We start from the raw sequence: 17,020 nt of genomic DNA on the forward strand, positions 1-17,020 counted from the left end.
ACACACCCCACTGTGCACACACCCCACCGTGCACACACCCACCGTGCACACACCACTGCACACCCACCGTGCACACACCCACTGTGCACTCACCACCACCGTGCACCCCACACTGTGCACACACCCCACCGTGCACACACCCACTGTACACACACCCCACCATGCACACACCCCACCGTGCACACACCACCACCGTGCACACACCACCACTGTGCACACACCACCACTGTGCACCCCACCGTGCACACACCCACTGTGACACACCACCACCGTGCACCCCCCACTGTGCACACACCCCACCATGCACACACCCACTGTGCACACACCCCACCGTTCACCCCCCACTGTGCACACACCCACTGTGCACACACCCACCGTGCACACACCCACCATGCACACACCCCACCGTGCACACACCCACTGTGACACACCACCACTGTGCACCCCCTATTGTGCAACACCACCACCGTGCACCCCCTACTGTGCACACACCCCACGGTGCACACACCCATTGTGCACACACCCCACCATTCACCCCCCACTGTGCACACACCCCACCGTGCACACACCCATTGTGCACACACCACCACCGTGCACCCCCCACTGTGCACACACCCCACCGTGCACACACCCATTGTGCACACACCACCACCGTTCACCCCCCACTGTGCACACACCCACTGTACACACCCCCACCATGCACCTCCCATCGTGCACACACCCTACCGTGCATACCCTCACCATGCACATCCCCACTGAGCTCTCCCCACTATACACACACCACCATACACACCCCCACGGTACACCCCCCCCGCTGTACACACCCTCACTGTGCACACCCCACCATGCACAAACCCCTCCATGCACACACCCCACCGTGCACACCCCCACTGTGCACCCCCTCACCATGCACACTCCCACCGTGCACATCCCCACCGTGCACACCCCCACTGTGCACACCCCCCACCGTGCACACACAGTGTCCTACTCTGACCCCTGCCAGCCAGGCTATAGGGGCCTCAAGCCAAGGTGCTCCATTCCTTCCTTCCACATTTACAACGGGAAACCTACAATTACATTTTTTGACAGGCAACCTTAGGTTTGGGAATATTGATTCTTGTATTTCCAGTTTGTATTAATTTCCCAGCAACCAGAAATTCTCCTGAAGGCCCTGGTTTAGTTCTTTCAGAAGCATGGAAAAATAGAAATACAGACACTGTACAGAAACACTAAGGAATGGAACCATCAGCCAGAACTGCAGAAAGCAACCGCTGCCTGGCCACCTCGCACGCCTGACATCCCATGCCACCCATTTGCTAGAAGAGCTGACCAGCAGGTGCCTCATCAGAGCAAGATTTGTTGGCCATGCAACCACAGTGAGACACTAGGAACTTGGATTCGAAGCTGCTCACTGACAAAGTCTACCCAACCCCAGAGCCCCAAGCCAGTGGGTCAGCACGCCCCCCAGGTCCCCAGGCCCGGGGCCTAGAATCGGACTGTCTTATGGGAGTGAACGCCTGATCAATGCTGCAGACCCACACTGCAGGGGAGAGACACGGCTGGACGCACAGCGCGGGGCACGTCCTGGGGGAAAGCGTCAGCAGCACTCGCCCTCCTTGGGAGGGACCGTAGGGCCAGTCTCTGAGGAAAGGCTCTTCCCACGTGGTCAGCGGCCTCACACTTCCTTAGCTGAGGGCACATCTCCACACGCAGTACCTGCCCAAGCCTAGAGGATGTGCCTTCCCCGGACACATCCATAGGATGGGGTGGCTCTGGGTCACTGCACAGCCCACTTCTTGCTGTAGAAGAGTGAACAGCTTTCAGTCCTGTGAGCTGGTGGGCCCCTGAGAGGTGTGTGTGTGGGGGGGGGCGGGGGGCTCTTGTGTTCAGTTCTGGGGCTCCTCCTCCTCCTGGGAACTGTGAAAACCTTCCCTGAGCATCTCCCCCCGACCTTTCCCGTGGGCCCTGGAGAAAGCTGAGTGGGACATGCCCTGAGAACGGACAGATTTGAGCGAGTCCCAGAGCAGCTGTGGCAGGATTAGGAAGGGACTCGGTCTTCCCCAGCAGCGACCACGCTGTGCGGCGTCCATGGTGCAGAGGGCTCTTCTAAGCACGGCACCCCTCCTCCCAGCAAGGGCGCCTGAGCTGCTCTGACTTTCCTCCCTAACGGAGAGGAGTGTCTAACGGTCCTGCCATGTAGTTACATGTCACTGTCTCTGGGGTAGGAGGGAAGTGAGTGCAGTTGGCTGAATGCAAGAGGAGGGAACAATGGCAATTGGAGGCAACCCAGCCTATACGTGCCCCCTCCCCTGAGGACTACAAGTCACATGAGCTGTGGAACTAGCCACGCACGTAATAACACCCACATCAGCTCTAATTTCTACTCAAGGGCATCGATGTCTGGTTCTTAGACTGCTCATTACTAAAGGCAAAACAAAGGACCTGAAATTATATACCCCCCCATACAACAAGCATGCCCACATGGAGCTCACGGGTCCTAGGGGAGACCCTGGGGCCCCCCCTACATGCCGGGCGCACAGCTGCAGGCAACCCGACCCTCAGGAGTGGGACGAGTCCCTGTGGGAAGCGGGGAACTGCCCTGTCACCAACCGGCTGGGAGGCGTGGGGAAAATCCCCACTCATCTAGGCTTCTATTTCTCGCATGCTTACTCATGGTTTTCTTTTTTTCTGAATATTAAAGCTATGCACATTCCGTGTAGAAAACATGGAAAGCCCAGAATAAAATAAAGAGGAAACCCATCATGGATCATTTCATTGACAAAAAGCCACTGCTGTTAATATTTTGAAAATTTTGCTTCCAGGCTTATTTTATGCATACTGATCCTTACTTTTACACTTTGGGAGATAATTAGAGTGTACTGCACACACAACTTAATTTCTAGGTTTTTAAAACACATTTTAATTGGTTTTTAGAGAGAAAGAAAAAAGGGAGGAGAGAGAGAGAGAAACACTGATGTGAGAGCGGAACATTGGGCTGCCTCCTGCACCCCACCTACAGGGGATCCAGCCCAAAACCTAGGCCGGTGCCCTGACAGGGAACCGAACCGCTACCTTTCAGCGCACAGGATGACACCCAGGCAACTGAGCCACATCAGCCAGGGCAATTTCTAGCTTTTTGTAATCCAACATTAAATCATGACCATCTTTCTGTGTTATTAAAAGCTGCCTGAGTATTACCTTCATGGCCATATAATACTCCATTTTGGGAATGCATCATAACTGAGTCAGCCCGCTCCCGTGGCTACATTGCTTCCAGTTTGTATACTATGGGTAACAGAGGGGAGCATCTTTGTAACATGAAATGTTTGGTGCATCTTGGATTATGCTATGCGGATGAATTCTAAAGGTCCTTGTCATGTGTTTACATTTCACTTTCTCTGGGAGTGAGTGCATTGGCTGGATGAAGAAGGAAAAAACAACATCCAGTGAGTGTGAGCCCGTCAGAGGTGGCCGCTGCTCCAGGGCTCCAGCTGGTGGCTGTCATGTGGGCCAGGAGCCAGGGTGCTGCTGGACTGCGCGCCCTTCCAAAGAAGCCGGACACCCACAGTCTCCACGGATGCGGCAGCACTGGCAGCAGCGGCGCACTTGCCCTTCAGGATGGCCGGCAGCCTCTCCGCAGCGGCCACTCTGCCCAGGGGGACCGCGGCGTTTCCGGGCACGCGCAGCACCGTGGCCCCGTTAGGGTGCTGGAAAGCGGCTACAATGCGTGTCCAAGGGCCACACCACAGAGTTTTGTAGCTTTCGCCAATTTCAAAACTCGGTTGTTCCTTCTTTCTGTTTCTTCCCACACGTGGAAACGGCCACAGCGCCGACCTCTAAGTCCAGCTAGAGTCCCGAGAGCAGAACCAGAGGCCTGTGTGCTCCTCCTTAACAACTCGCCCCTCGTGTCCAGAAACCAGGCGAGTTAAAAGCTCCCGCGAAAGCCTGGTGCTCCCGGAGGCAGGCCCCGGGAAGCGGGTGGCTAGGGCCTCCCGGGGGCTGAGGCTCGGCTGGAGGCCGGGAGGAGCAGCGCTGCGAGAGCAGGTGTGCACCACGCCAGCCTGTTCCACATGGGCCGCGCGCGGCTCTGACAGCAATCACAGCGGGCCTCCCGAACGAGCGAGAAGAAAGGATTCTGAACACCCAAATCCCTGGTCACAAAGCCCACGGAGGTGCCTTTTATGCCTCTGCCATCTGTCATTGTAAACTTCACAACAGCCCCTGCGCCTTGCGGTGTGGATGGTCCTGTGGGGTCACCGGGAGCGGCTCGGACCCCTGACAGCAGCACAATGTGCGCCCAGGTGAGGACCCGGAGACAATCCTGCCAAACAGACTCGAGGGGTCAGCGGCTCAGAGAGCAAGAGCCACTTAAACCCTCTAATTGGAAATAATTCCGAGGTTTTCAGACATGACGTAGTGACAATAAGGTGCAAACACCGGATTAGTGACCTCCGAAAGACAGAGCGCTTTTGTTCCGTCTTTGTCAGAGCAGGATTTCGCCCTGTGTTTTCAAATTCCCATCAACTGCCCTGCGTGAATTTGAATTTAAAGTTTACAATTAAATAACGGCCAGGGTTAGCTCCTGAGTTCCCCGTTCCAGGTCAAGGAGCAGGACATATGTGAGGGGCTTGGGGAGGGGCAGTAACGCAGGGAAAGTGGCCAGCCAGCATTTTCCCTCTGGCCCTTCCCACAGGCAGCTCACCAAATGCACACCTTCAACTGCTGTCCCGGGGGAGAAGCCTCATGCATTCTCAGTGGTTTGGGTTTAGTTGTTGCCTTTTCTTTTCTTTTCTTTTTTTATTTTTTCAGAGAGGAAGGGAAAGGGAGCGAGAGATAGAAACATCAGTGATGAGAGAGAATCATTGATCGGCTGCCTCCTGCACACCCCAACACTGGAGATCGAGCCCCCAACCCCGGCATGTGCCCTGACTAGAAATCAAACCATGGCCTCTTGGTTCAGAGGTCGATGCTCAACCACTGAGCCACGCTGGCCGGGCAGTTGTTGCTTTTTAAAGCCAGTCTTGTCAAGGACGTTAGCCCTAGACGAGTTTTCTCATTTTGTTTTTCTGTTATTTTAATATTCTGTAGAATTTCACTGAGCTGTACAAGCAACATAAAAGAAAAAAGGTTTCTGAAAATGAGTCTGGACCTGGTTTGGTTCGAGTGGTATAAACATTTGCAAAACTCAATATTGAAACAAAACCATTTTTTAAAAAGGCACCTTGTTGCTCCTGGAAGCCTTGCAGAATTTACTGCTGACTTTGGTCCAGTAAAGTGACAGTTCCAGCATCATGTCCTGCAGGACAGGGCAGCCCACAGGTACAGGGGCAGGGGTCCCCAATACCCAGACAAGCCCACCGCTGCTTCCTGGGGGATCTCATGCTGGGCTCCCTGCAACGTGCTGGACTTGAACACTCCCCTAGCTACAGAGTGGAGGAGCTGGACTTGAACCCAAGTCTGTCTGTCTGTCTGTCTGTCTCCAAAGCTCCCAGTCTTCACAGTGCAAACCTGTGTGCAGCTCCGGCCCAAGAGGAAGGCGCTCAGGGGCCCCCAGCCTTCCGCTACCTTGAGTGAAATACACACTGATGTCCTCCAAAGAGCTGTGAGCAACCTGGGGACAGTAAGCATGCCCAGCCCAGCCAAGCTTCATGCCACTCGGGGAACCTGAGTGACGGACGCCCAGCCTCTGCTGCAGCTGGGGTGGTGAGGGGTCTTCCCCGAGTCTTTACACAGGAATGCAAGCAGCTGCTCAGGTGACAGGTTCACGTGCACACGGAAATGGAAAGCTTGTTTTCCTGGTAAAAAACAACGTGTGAAACCAGCTGCAAAATTGCAAATAAACGCAGGAAGTGGGAGGCGGGGTCTGGGGCCAGGCGGGCTGTGTGAACAGGACTGAGGTGACTAGACATCCTTGTGGCCAAACAAAGGCTTCCCAGGGTTTCAGAAGCTGCCTCTTCTCTGCCCTTTTTTGGGGGAGAGAGTGGGGAGATTTTCAAATTTACTTGGTTTAATCTTGCTTTTTGTTAATTAATTAATTAAATATTTATTGTTGAAAGTATTACATATGTCCCCCCCCATCATTAACCCCTTCTAGCCTGCCCCCACCGGCGCCCCTGGCCTTCACCCCCCTATTGCCTGTGTCCGTGGGTCCCGCGCCCTCTTTGAGGGGACAGACCTAGCATGGCCCCAGAGTCAGGAACCCGAGCGCCACCCTCCCCACAAGCTGAGCTCACACACACCTCAGCGTGGGTGTCGCTGGGCACCAGGCACCTGCTGAACTCACACCGCAACGAGTGAGAAGCAAGACCTGAGTGCCACCACCCGCGCTCCTGCTCGCCGAGCCCCCGAAACCAGAGTCCGCACGTTGGAAATGGTGTCAGCTTTCACCTCTGACCAAGCCCCTGCCATGGAGGCCTCGGGGTCAGCAGCAGCTGTGAGTCCTCCGCCTGCTCCCTGAGCCCCGGCCTGTCTCCCTCCTGCTTCCTGCAGGTGCACGCCTGCCTGGCCGGCCGCTGCCTCCCTGTCACAGGGCTCTGATGAATAGATTGTCTGTGTTTTCTTTTCGCATTCCTTCTCATGGCTGGACTGTGTGCCAGCCGCCCAGCTGTGCATGTCAAGCAAAATGTACTGGGGTCAGCGGATCCTCACATGGCACCAAAGTGCACAGCGTGCAAAACAAAGGCCACCCAACCACGGCCTGCTCGCTCTAGAAAGCTCGGCAGGAGCAGTAACGGCCGCGAGCCCGCACCTCCAAACGCCCGGGCACGCAGCACCATTTCGTGTCATGACGCCATTCTTTCTCTCGCTCTCTTTCACATTTTTTAAGATTTTTCAAATGTAGTTATGCAAAATGCTTCTGTTTTTCATCTCTCTGTGCCAACACTAACATTTTACAAAGCCCAGCAGATAAAATCAGCTCAGGTGGAGTATATCCTGAACACGAGGCTATAACTGATTCAGCTCCGCAATTTGACCTTTAGCTGCCGGGTAGAAGTGGAGACACGTGCTGAGAGAAATGGTGAATTTCTTTTTATGTTCTATACAAAGGGCCCAGCCCTCCTCAAGCATGTGAGCTCTTGGTAAAGCAGCAAATGCTTAAAAACTGCAGGAAAATCTGAAGGCAGCTTCCTGTTTCGCCCGCGGAGAGAAGAGGGGTCGTTTCCACCTGAGCTGAAGCAGGGGGAGTGCAGAAAGGGCCACGGAAACATTCTCTTCCTGCCGCCGCCGCGATATCTTAAAGAAGTGGCATTTGCATTTTGTTCCAGAACTAAATAGAATGAGCTCAGGCCGTAGGGAAAGTACATGTGTACAGCCCAGCCCGGAGTCCGCCCGTGACACCTGACATTCCACGCTGGCTGAGAGCGCCTTTCTCCAGCCGGCTGCTGAGCGCGCCCTCCCAGCCAAGGACAGATGTGGCTGCCACGCCTTGAGAAACAAATGCCACGCAGCAGACCGCCACCGCAGGCTCACACACCTGCAGGTGACATCACCGGCTCTAGCTCGCCCCAGAAATCTATTAACATGCAGAAGCAGGTGTCATCAAACCAAAACCCACTCTTAGAAAGCGTTTACCTCATCCGCCTGGGAGTGCAAATGACAAATGAGATGCTGAACTTCCATTCACCTTCCTTGCCCGACTCGGGCTCCCCGGACACCTGGCCCCTCGCGACCCAAGGACTCCATATGCAGCCAGAACGGAAGCTTGCAGAAAGCCCACTCCCTGGATATTGCATATTCCTTTGTTGCATGGAATTCGGTCTCTTTAGCAAAAGTAGTTGTCATAACCAGGTCAGCCTTCACTAATTTCTTGACCCTGAAACGACTTTTCTCTTTGCATCTGTGACTGGGCAGATAGAAGGTACTCAGTATAGGCATGGAGCTCATTTCTTAAAATGATGTATCTAGGATTCATTTCAAAATACTTCAGCAGGAGGTAAAGGGCAGGATAGAGATGAACTAAAATTGTCAAAATTTGATAATTCTAGAAACTGTGGGAGGTAATTGGAAATCCACTATGCTATTCCCTTTTGTGTTTTGAAATTCCTCATAATAAATATATTCTTAGTTCTTAATATATTTTTATTGATTTCAGAGAGGAAAGAAGAGGGAGAAAGAGATAGAAACACCAATGTTGAGAATAGCTGCTTAGTTGCCTTCTGCATGTCTCCTACCGGGTTATTGAGCCCGCAACCTGGGCATGTGCTCTGATTGGGAATCAAACCAAGATCTCCTGGTTCATTGGTCAATGCTCAACCACTGTAACACTAGCCAGGGATAAGTATATATTTAAATATGCAGCAATATTTCCAGCTGTTGGCCAACTCCTCTTCCCTCCCTCCTTCGTAAAAGAATCCCACTTTTGTTCATGTAAGTCACCTTCCTCCATGGACCCACTGTGCTTCGCCAAGCCCATCAGTCACCCCAATTCTCTTGCTAAGGACCGCCTCAGCAGCGGGCAGGTGGTGGATCTGGCCAATGAGTGTTGAGGGGAAGTCCCTTGACAGGTTTCTGGAAAAGAAGTTTCCATGCTGCTACACAGAAGGGGAAGGGCTGGGTGGGTCCTCTTCTTCAGATAAATGTTGCTGTGTCCACCTGCGACAGCAAGAACCTCAGCAGCCATTTTGCGACCATGAGGGAATCAGCCAAAATCAAAACCCATCTGCTGAGTGTGACAGAGAGGAAAGATCAAAGCAAGCCCGGTCCTGGAGGATGTCACCAAGCTACCGAAACCACCTCTCTGAAACGGCCTCACTTCAGGAATCATTCAGATACTGTTTAAAGCAGGTGAGCCAGAGTTTCCTGTTACGCATAGCTGAGCGCATCCCACCCGATGTAAAATCACTGTTCAGTGAACCAAAGAAAGAACAGGTGAAGACAAAAGAAAATAAAGAAGACTAGAGAGAATTATCCAACAGTCTTAGGAGCAGCACGAGTCTTAGTAAAGCCAACATTGTTGTAATTTCAAGCCAGGGCTGATATTTACATTATCCATGCCCCTAGCTCACAGGTTTCCTCTCTCTTATTGAGCAGCACACAGTATATATTTTACTTCTCTGGAAGCCAATCAGACCCTTCCCTGCATCTTCTCTTGCCAAGTAGCTCTTTGATTTGTTTGCAACATTGGTTCCAATGGTATCTCAAAGTTACAGCTTTATCCAGGTTAATGGGGCTCCCAAGAGACTGGAAAGTGCATGGTCTTTATAAAGCAGCTGTGTGGCCTCGGACAAATGCCTCACCCTCTCTGAGCACCAGTGCCCCCATCTGTAAGACAGTGATGTCCACTGTAGGGGCTGGGAGAGTTGAACGGGGAAGCATGCAGCATGTGGTCTAAACACAGCTGTCGCCAACCTTTCGGACCTGACGGACCACCCTAGGTCCGCGGCAGACCAGTAGCTGGCGACCGCTGGTCTAAAGCATAGCTCACAGCCATTTCAGCCACATCAAGACCGGCTTTAAGGTCAGGGGTCACTGTTGGCAACTGAAATAAAAGTAACAAGTATCAAAGAAGAAACAATAGCATTTTCCTTTTTAGGCAGTTTTGTCTCCCACACCTCACATTTCTTTTTTCCCTACCTACTCTGATCACAGAGGACATGTGATTAAAAAAGAAGATGCCAAGAGGTACCCTTTCAAACAAAACAGGCAGCCCCTCGAGGTCAGTCAGCTGCCTCAGCTGGAAGAGAGCGCCTCGGAACACAGGCTGGTCGCTCCTTCCCCGACCCCCCTCCAGCCTCTCCATGTGAGGCATCGAGGTGGGGGCAGCTGAGAGGAGCTGTAGTCTCTGAACTCTTGACCTCCCCCCCCCCAGGGCAGGACCACCAGTCTCCTCCCTTTCCCAAGGGAGGACAGAAAACGCATGAAGCCTGGTCCCTCCTGGATCACTGGGAGCGGGGCCGCTCCCCAGGGTCGAGCAGTGCTCTCCAGACTCTGCCACCTGGGCGGCCCTCCACGGCTTCTGTCACATCATCCCACCTGAAGTCTCCTTCACACTCTCCCATAAACCTGCTCTGCTCTACGGAAATACATTTATTTTAGAAGAAAGGTTTCCATCAGCATCGTCTGCCCTTCCAGCCCACAGGCTGTATAGTCCCTGCTGATGACCCCGAACAAGCACCCCGCCCCAGGGCTGGGCTGGATCACGGCTGTGAGCTGCATGAAACCACCCCGGACCCCCAGAGGTGTTGTTGCCACACTTTGGGAAACACATCTTCTGTTGGGAGTCAATGACCTGAGTTCGAATCCCCACGTCCACCTGGTGTAAAACCACACGTCCCACCTCCTTCCTGAGCCTCTGCCGGGAAGGTCAGATATACAGGGAGGGTCATGTGGGAATTGTAACCACGGGGCCAATTCTACCCTGCACCACATCTGCCTGCCAGTCTCCTGTCCCTCCTCCAGCAGCTGTCTCCAGCCCACCAGTGGATGACAGCACGCACACCTGCGCACAGGCACGCACATGCACACGCACACGCACACGCACACGCATGCCCTAGTTCTCTGAGCACTCCCCTTACAGCCTGCATTGTGCAGTGTTCCCACCGGTCCCGGAGGCAGACGTGTACTTAACCTCTATGACGTCATGACAGGCACTCAATAGGAATGAACAAAGAAATGAATTTACATTCAGTTGGAATTTTTTTTAATGTCCCAAGTTTTATTTCTTTTTCATTTTAAGATTTAAAGAGGGGAGGAAGGGAGACTGAAATAGGACAATCAAGGCAAAATAATCAATTACCTTCCAATTACCTGTCACACCTTGTGGATTATCAACAGAGCAGGACCTGCTCCTGTGTGTCTCCGATGACAGCCAAACCAGGGGTGGAGGTGGGCGGGCTCCCACGGGCGCCGGTGAGCCTGGCTGTGGGTGCGTAGCTCCAAGTCGCTGCACAAACCGCAGAAGTGGGCTCTGGGAGCTGCCACTCAGCATTTGTGCAATTCGCTGAAAGCGATTTAATTCTATGTTTAGACAAACAAGCAAGCAAACAAAATGGAACGAAAAGGTTTCCAGGGAACTCTGGAGCTTTGGTCAACACAAAAGCCAACCCAGCACATGCCAACCCTACAGATGGGCCCAGGGCAGCACCTCTCATCTTGGCACTGGTCACAGTGGGCCGATGGACGTGCCCTGTGGGGCGCCCTGTGTCTGCAGACGGTAAGCAGCATCCCTGGCCTCCACCCGCGGGACGCCAGGAGCACCCTCCCCTGAGTTGGGGCAGCCAATTTAGAGCCACTGGACGAGGAGGGTGTAAATAAGTAAACACTAGACGTGTCTGTCACCTCTTTCAAGAGGCCAACGCCATGCGAGTGGATGGGTGAGCCTGGGTTCTGGGGGGAGGAATGCTGTAGACATTGGGCCTCCGAGCACCCCCTCACCATGGGCGCTACCCAGCTGGGCGCTGTCACAAACAGAATGAGCCCCTGTGACAAGCAGTCGTATCCACCTTACAAAAGGCGGGGGAGGGGAGAGGGACACGTTTACTTCGCTGCAGGGCACTCTCTCAGGGAGCAACCGAGCGGAAGATGGGGTGACGCCTGCCACATCTGCCTCGACGGCCAGGGGCCAACATGGAGCTGCCTTCTCACTGTTTAGTCACTGGTGACATCTGCAAACAGCTGCACCCACCGCCTGGGTCTCCGGCCAGTCCCTTTTCCAGATGGATGACGATGGATGAGATGAGCAGGGCTTCCTGGAACATGACCTCAGGCACCCACACCTGGGAGCTCGCTCCTAAGAGGGGAGCAGGCCAAGCCCGCATGTCAAACCAGCCCCCTATGGCTCAGTGGACCACAGACTGCAGAGCCGGCCCTGCAGCCCCTGGCAGCCCTTAGATCAGTGGTTCTCAACCTTTGAGTCTCGACCCTTCGGGGGTCGAACGACCCTTTCACAGGGGTCGCCTAAGACCATCGGAAAACACATATATAATTACATATTGTTTTTGTGATTAATCACTATGCTTTAATTATGTTCAATTTGTAACAATGAAAATACATCCTGCATATCAGATATTTACATTACGATTCATAACAGTAGCAAAATTACAGTTATGAAGTAGCAACGAAAATAATTTTATGGTTGGGGGTCACCCCAACATGAGGAGCTGTATTAAAGGTCGAGGCATTAGGAAGGTTGAGGACCACTGCCTTAGGTGGTCCCCCGCCCTGGCAGCAGCCCTGTGATGAAGAGAAGGTCAAAGCCGATTGCCTCTGGCTGAACCGCCTCCGCCAAGAGGGCCTCACTCAGGCGCTTTTCCATCTGAGCGCCCATGGTTGACAGAGGCCTGCCTGCACCTGTGAGCGGGTCCACGTCAGAGCCTAGAAAGACCCGCGTGTCACAGGGGTGCAGTTCATCTAACGCACCCAGTTAGGAGAAACGCCAAAGTGAGCAAAACCGTAAAATCCGTGCCCGGTGCCGGGAGTGCAAACACAACGTAATTCCACTTGCTGAATCCCCAAAGCACGTGGACACCGGACGCCCAGCGTGGCCTCCAACAAGGTGGCCTCAGCTCCAGGAGTGGCCAGGCTCCCCCGGCCTTAGCGCTCTTCAATTCAAGTTCACTGAGGTGTCGTCCGATTACAGTGAAGTTCACCGGTTTTCGGTGTTCCAGTTTCATGAGTTTTGACAAACATATACAGTGGTCCCCCCTTATCACAGAGGACACATTCCAAGACCCCCCCAGGAGGTGCCTGAGACTGTATACACTGTTTTTCCCCACACATACATACCTGTGATGGTTTAGTGTACAGATTAGGCATAGTAAGACGTGAACAGTAATTAATACAATAGAGCAATTGTAACAATATGCCGTATAAGTTACATGACCGTGGCCACTGTTTTAGGGATTCCCTTGCTGAAGACCTCGCCAGGGCTCAGAGCTTTCTGGAAAACACGTTGCGGCCCCTGGGGACACATGCTGCTCATGTTTTCCACCCACAAATGCAATGCCCTTTCCACCTACGCAAGCCCTCAGCACACGCCCTGCCATCAATTTTGCAGAGTGAGGTGCGACAGCAAATCTAGCATGAATTTCTTTTTCCTTCTTCACAACTTCATGATAGAAGGTTTGTTCTTACCGTAGATCTTAGCAATCTAAGCAGGCAACTTTTTTCATTCCTTATTAAATTGAGGACTTCCACCTTTTCATCTATAGCAGTGGTCGGCAAACTGCGGCTTGCGAGCCACATGCAGCTCTTTGGCCCCTTGAGTGTGGCTCTTCCTAAGCCTTAGGAGTACCCCAATTAAGTTAATAACAATGTACCTACCTATATAGTTTAAGTTTAAGAAACTTGGCTCTCAAAAGCAGTTTCAATCATTGTACTGTTGATATTTCGCTCTGTTGACTAATGAGTTTGCTGAGCACTGATCTATAGCAAACACTGTATGGCTTCTCTCTGGCATATCCTAGTTACCAACATTGCTAGTCCTGCGCTTTGGGACATTATTAAGTAAAATAGGGGACTTGCCCACAGCACTGCGACATCACAGCACCCATCTGATCACAGAGATGGCTCCCAGGTGGTGAGTGGGTGGGGAGCATCTATAGCTACAACACAGAGATGCTGGACAAGGGGGTGGCTCACGTCCCAGGCAGGACAGAGCAGGACGGTGCAAGATTCTATCACACGACCTGAACAGCATGCAATTTAAAACGTATGAATTGTTTACTTCTGGAATTTTCCACTTAATGTTTCATATCGCACGCAGTTGACCACAGATAAATGAAACCATGGAAAGCGAAACCACTGTACAGTCATGTAACCACCACACTCAAGATTTAGAATATGTCTATCGCCCCCCAGAAACCACTCATGACACTTTCTAATAACCCCTCCCCCTGCTCCTGTCAACCACTGATCTGCTTCCTTCCCTGAGCTTCCCTTTTCCGGAATGTCACACGGATGGAATCACACAGTGTGCATCCCAGTCTGGCTTCCCTCTCTCAGCCTACCGTCTTTTTACTGCTGAGGAAACCGGGTGGATCGGCCACAGTTTATCCATTTCCCGGGGAAGGGCAACTGGGTTTGGTTTCAGTGTGGGGCCATTCTGATTAGAACCGCTGTAGTCATTGGAACATGAGTCTTTGTGTGGGAGACGTTTTCATGTCTCAGTGTCGTACTCCCCAGGAGTGGAATCACTGAGTCGTATGGTCTGGTACCGTTTAACCCCATAAAAACCACTGGGTCTTTTCCAGATCGGTTTCGGCCTTCCCACCAGCAGTCTATGGGAGCCGGACTTACCCCATGTGCTCACCAGCACCTTCACATTGTCAGGTGTTGGGAGTTCTGTGTTTTGTCATTGTTTGAGGAAATTGTTTGGGGGGTTTTTTGGTGTGTGGTTGTTTTTTTGTTTTAAGCCATTCTGATTCATGTGTAATGGCACCTCATCGCGGGCTTATTTTGTGTTTCCTTAATGATCTTATGATATTGAGCAGCTCATGTCTCCATGTGCTGTATACAGCTCTTCTTCAGTAAAGTGTCAGTTCAAGAACTTTCTGCCCATTTATTAAATTCCTTTTTTTGGTAAAGGGCTGTAAGAGTCTTACACATATTCTAAACACTAGTCCTTTATCAGGTACATGTTTTGAAACTCTTTTCTCCTGCTTTGTGGCTTGTCATTTAGTTCCTCAGCAGTGGTTTTCAAAGAGCAGATGTTTTTAATTTTGATAAAACCCATTTTACCAACTTTTTTTGCTCACAGTGTATGCTTTTTGTGTCCAAAGCAATCTTTGCCTGGCCCAAGGTCACAAAGATTTTCTGCCATTTTCTTCTATAAAGTTTTTAGTTTTACCTTCTACTTTCAACCATCACCCATTTTTGTTTGTTATTGTATATGTTATAGGTATGGGTTAAAGGCGTGGGTTGTTTTTTGTTTTAATGGATGTCCAATTGTACCAATACTGTTTGTTAAACAGATTGTGTGTTTCCATTGAATTACCTTGGCACTTCTGTTGAAAATCAATTGGTCATTGATGTGTGGGATCTCCTTCTAGACTCTCCTCTCTTCCACTGACCCATGTATCTGTCTTTGCACCAATAGCACACTGTCTTGATTGCAATTTTACAATAAGTCTTGAAATTGGACAGTGTGAGTCTTCCAACGTGTTCTTTTTCAAAATTTCAAATGTATAGTCACATATAAGTTTTTTAATTAACTTGTCATTTTTTGAATTAGCTTATCATTACATAAAACATTTAAATTTATATTCGTTTTAATTTGGGTTTGTGGAATCTCCAGAACAATTTGAATTGGGTGCCTTATCCTTTTAAAAGAAAAGAAGTGGTCATTTTTCAGAGGTATTATAAAAGAAAGACTAATCAGTTCCTCCCAGGCCCACCCACACAGGATGGCTTTGCCGACTGGCCCTTAGGCTATGGAGTGCACATGTTCTGATGCAGAGGCGTGCGGGGGGGGGGGGGGAGTGCAAACTGCCTCTCCAATCTGCTGCCTCAGACAGAAGGGGAAAGACATAGAATCGAGGTCTGGCCTTCAGCAGCCCGAGACCTAACAACAGAAAGGAGCATGTTTCCTTGACAAATATTTGAAAAGGCATTGACTTCTAGGAGCCATTGCACAGCAAGTGGGAATTCACTAATGCAGAAGAATGAGGGGAAGTTAATTCCTCAAAGAAAAGAGTAAGAGCAAGGGGTAGGGAGGCAGGAAGCCCAGGGCTGCTCAGTGGGAGGAGGTGGGTTGAGATGAGGTCTGGGATCCCATGTTGAGAATCTGAATTCTGAGCTGTGGACACAGAAGCCCACGGAAGCTTCTGAGTGGGTTGAGGGGAGGCATGATCAGATCTGTGCTTGAGAAAAATCCCGTTGGTGACCAGCAGAAGCTTCCCTTAAGACGGTCCTGGGGATGTGCAGCAGACATGATGAGCGGATCTGGCTGGGCAAACAGCCAAGAGCCTGGACCAGAAGGTCCCTAAAGGACAAGGCTACCAACATGATACCAGACATAAGATTAAAAGTGATGGAGAGAGAGAAACGAAGATGGCGGCATAGGTAAACACCGGAGATTGCTGCCTCGCACAACCACTTCAAAAATACAACTAAAAGACGAAAGGACATCACCCAGAACCACAGGAAGGCTGGCTGAGGGGAAATTCTACAAGTAGAAGGAAAGAACAAAGCATACCAAGACTCAGAGGAGGTGCAGTGAGGAAAATACAAAGGTGCGGAGATGCGTGCGGAGCGGGCTGGCGGCTGAGGGCGCGGTTGTCTGTTTTAATCCGGAGGAAGTCTCAGGCTCTGAGCTCCAGTTCCGGGCGAGTCTCTGGGGACCCAGACTCAAACGGGAGAAGCGGGACTGTCTGGCATCGGTCGGAACTCAAGGGCAGCTTTCTCTCCGAGCTTTGCAGCGGTTGCTGGGACTCTGAGAGGCGGAGCCTCTGGGGACAGGACTGAGAGCAGCCATAACTGCTCACTCAGCCCGCCCTGTTGATCCCCTGGGACCCACCCTGCCCAAGCCTTGCACAGAGGCATTTGCGGGATAGCCTTAGGCAAAGGCTAGATTAGCACCTCCCTAGAGGACAGAAGTTCTCCCACTACAGACACATCTGATTCTCACAGCCAATTGGCCTGAAGGTCAAATTCCCCCCCAGTATTACCTACAACAATCAAGGCTTAACTACAACAAGACTGCGCACAAAGACCACAAGGGGGTGCACCAAGAAAGCATAAAAAATGTGGAGACAAAGAAACAGGACACAACTGACAGAAATGGAGGATATAGAGTTCAGAACCACACTTTTAAGGTCTCTCAAGAACTGTCTAGAAGCTGCTGATAAACTTAGTAAGGCCCTCAAAAAGACTGGTGAGACCGCCGATAAATATAGTGAGATCCTCAAGAAATCTAATGAGACCCTCGATGTTGTAATAAAGAACCAACTAGAAATTAAGCATACACTGACTGAAATAAAGAATATTATACAGACTCCCAATAGCAGACCAGAGGAGCACAAGAATCAAGTCAAAGATTTGAAATGCGAAGAAGCAAAAAACACCCAACCGGAAAAGCAACATG

General features: G+C 51.4%; 1 protein-coding gene across 1 annotated transcript in view; it reads right to left on the reverse strand.

The window, feature by feature from the left end:
• Positions 1 to 3,461: 3,461 nt before the first annotated feature.
• The window catches only part of ACOXL (acyl-CoA oxidase like), a 91,030-nt gene continuing 77,471 nt past the window's right edge, over positions 3,462 to 17,020 (reverse strand). Inside the window, 2 exon segments of the mRNA XM_036306751.1 lie at positions 3,462 to 3,707; positions 5,222 to 5,296. Coding sequence (XP_036162644.1) covers positions 3,462 to 3,707; positions 5,222 to 5,296 — 321 coding nt within the window.

This window comes from Myotis myotis, unplaced genomic scaffold, assembly GCF_014108235.1.
Source record: "Myotis myotis isolate mMyoMyo1 unplaced genomic scaffold, mMyoMyo1.p scaffold_m19_p_43, whole genome shotgun sequence".
Classification (NCBI taxonomy): Eukaryota; Metazoa; Chordata; class Mammalia; order Chiroptera; family Vespertilionidae; genus Myotis; species Myotis myotis.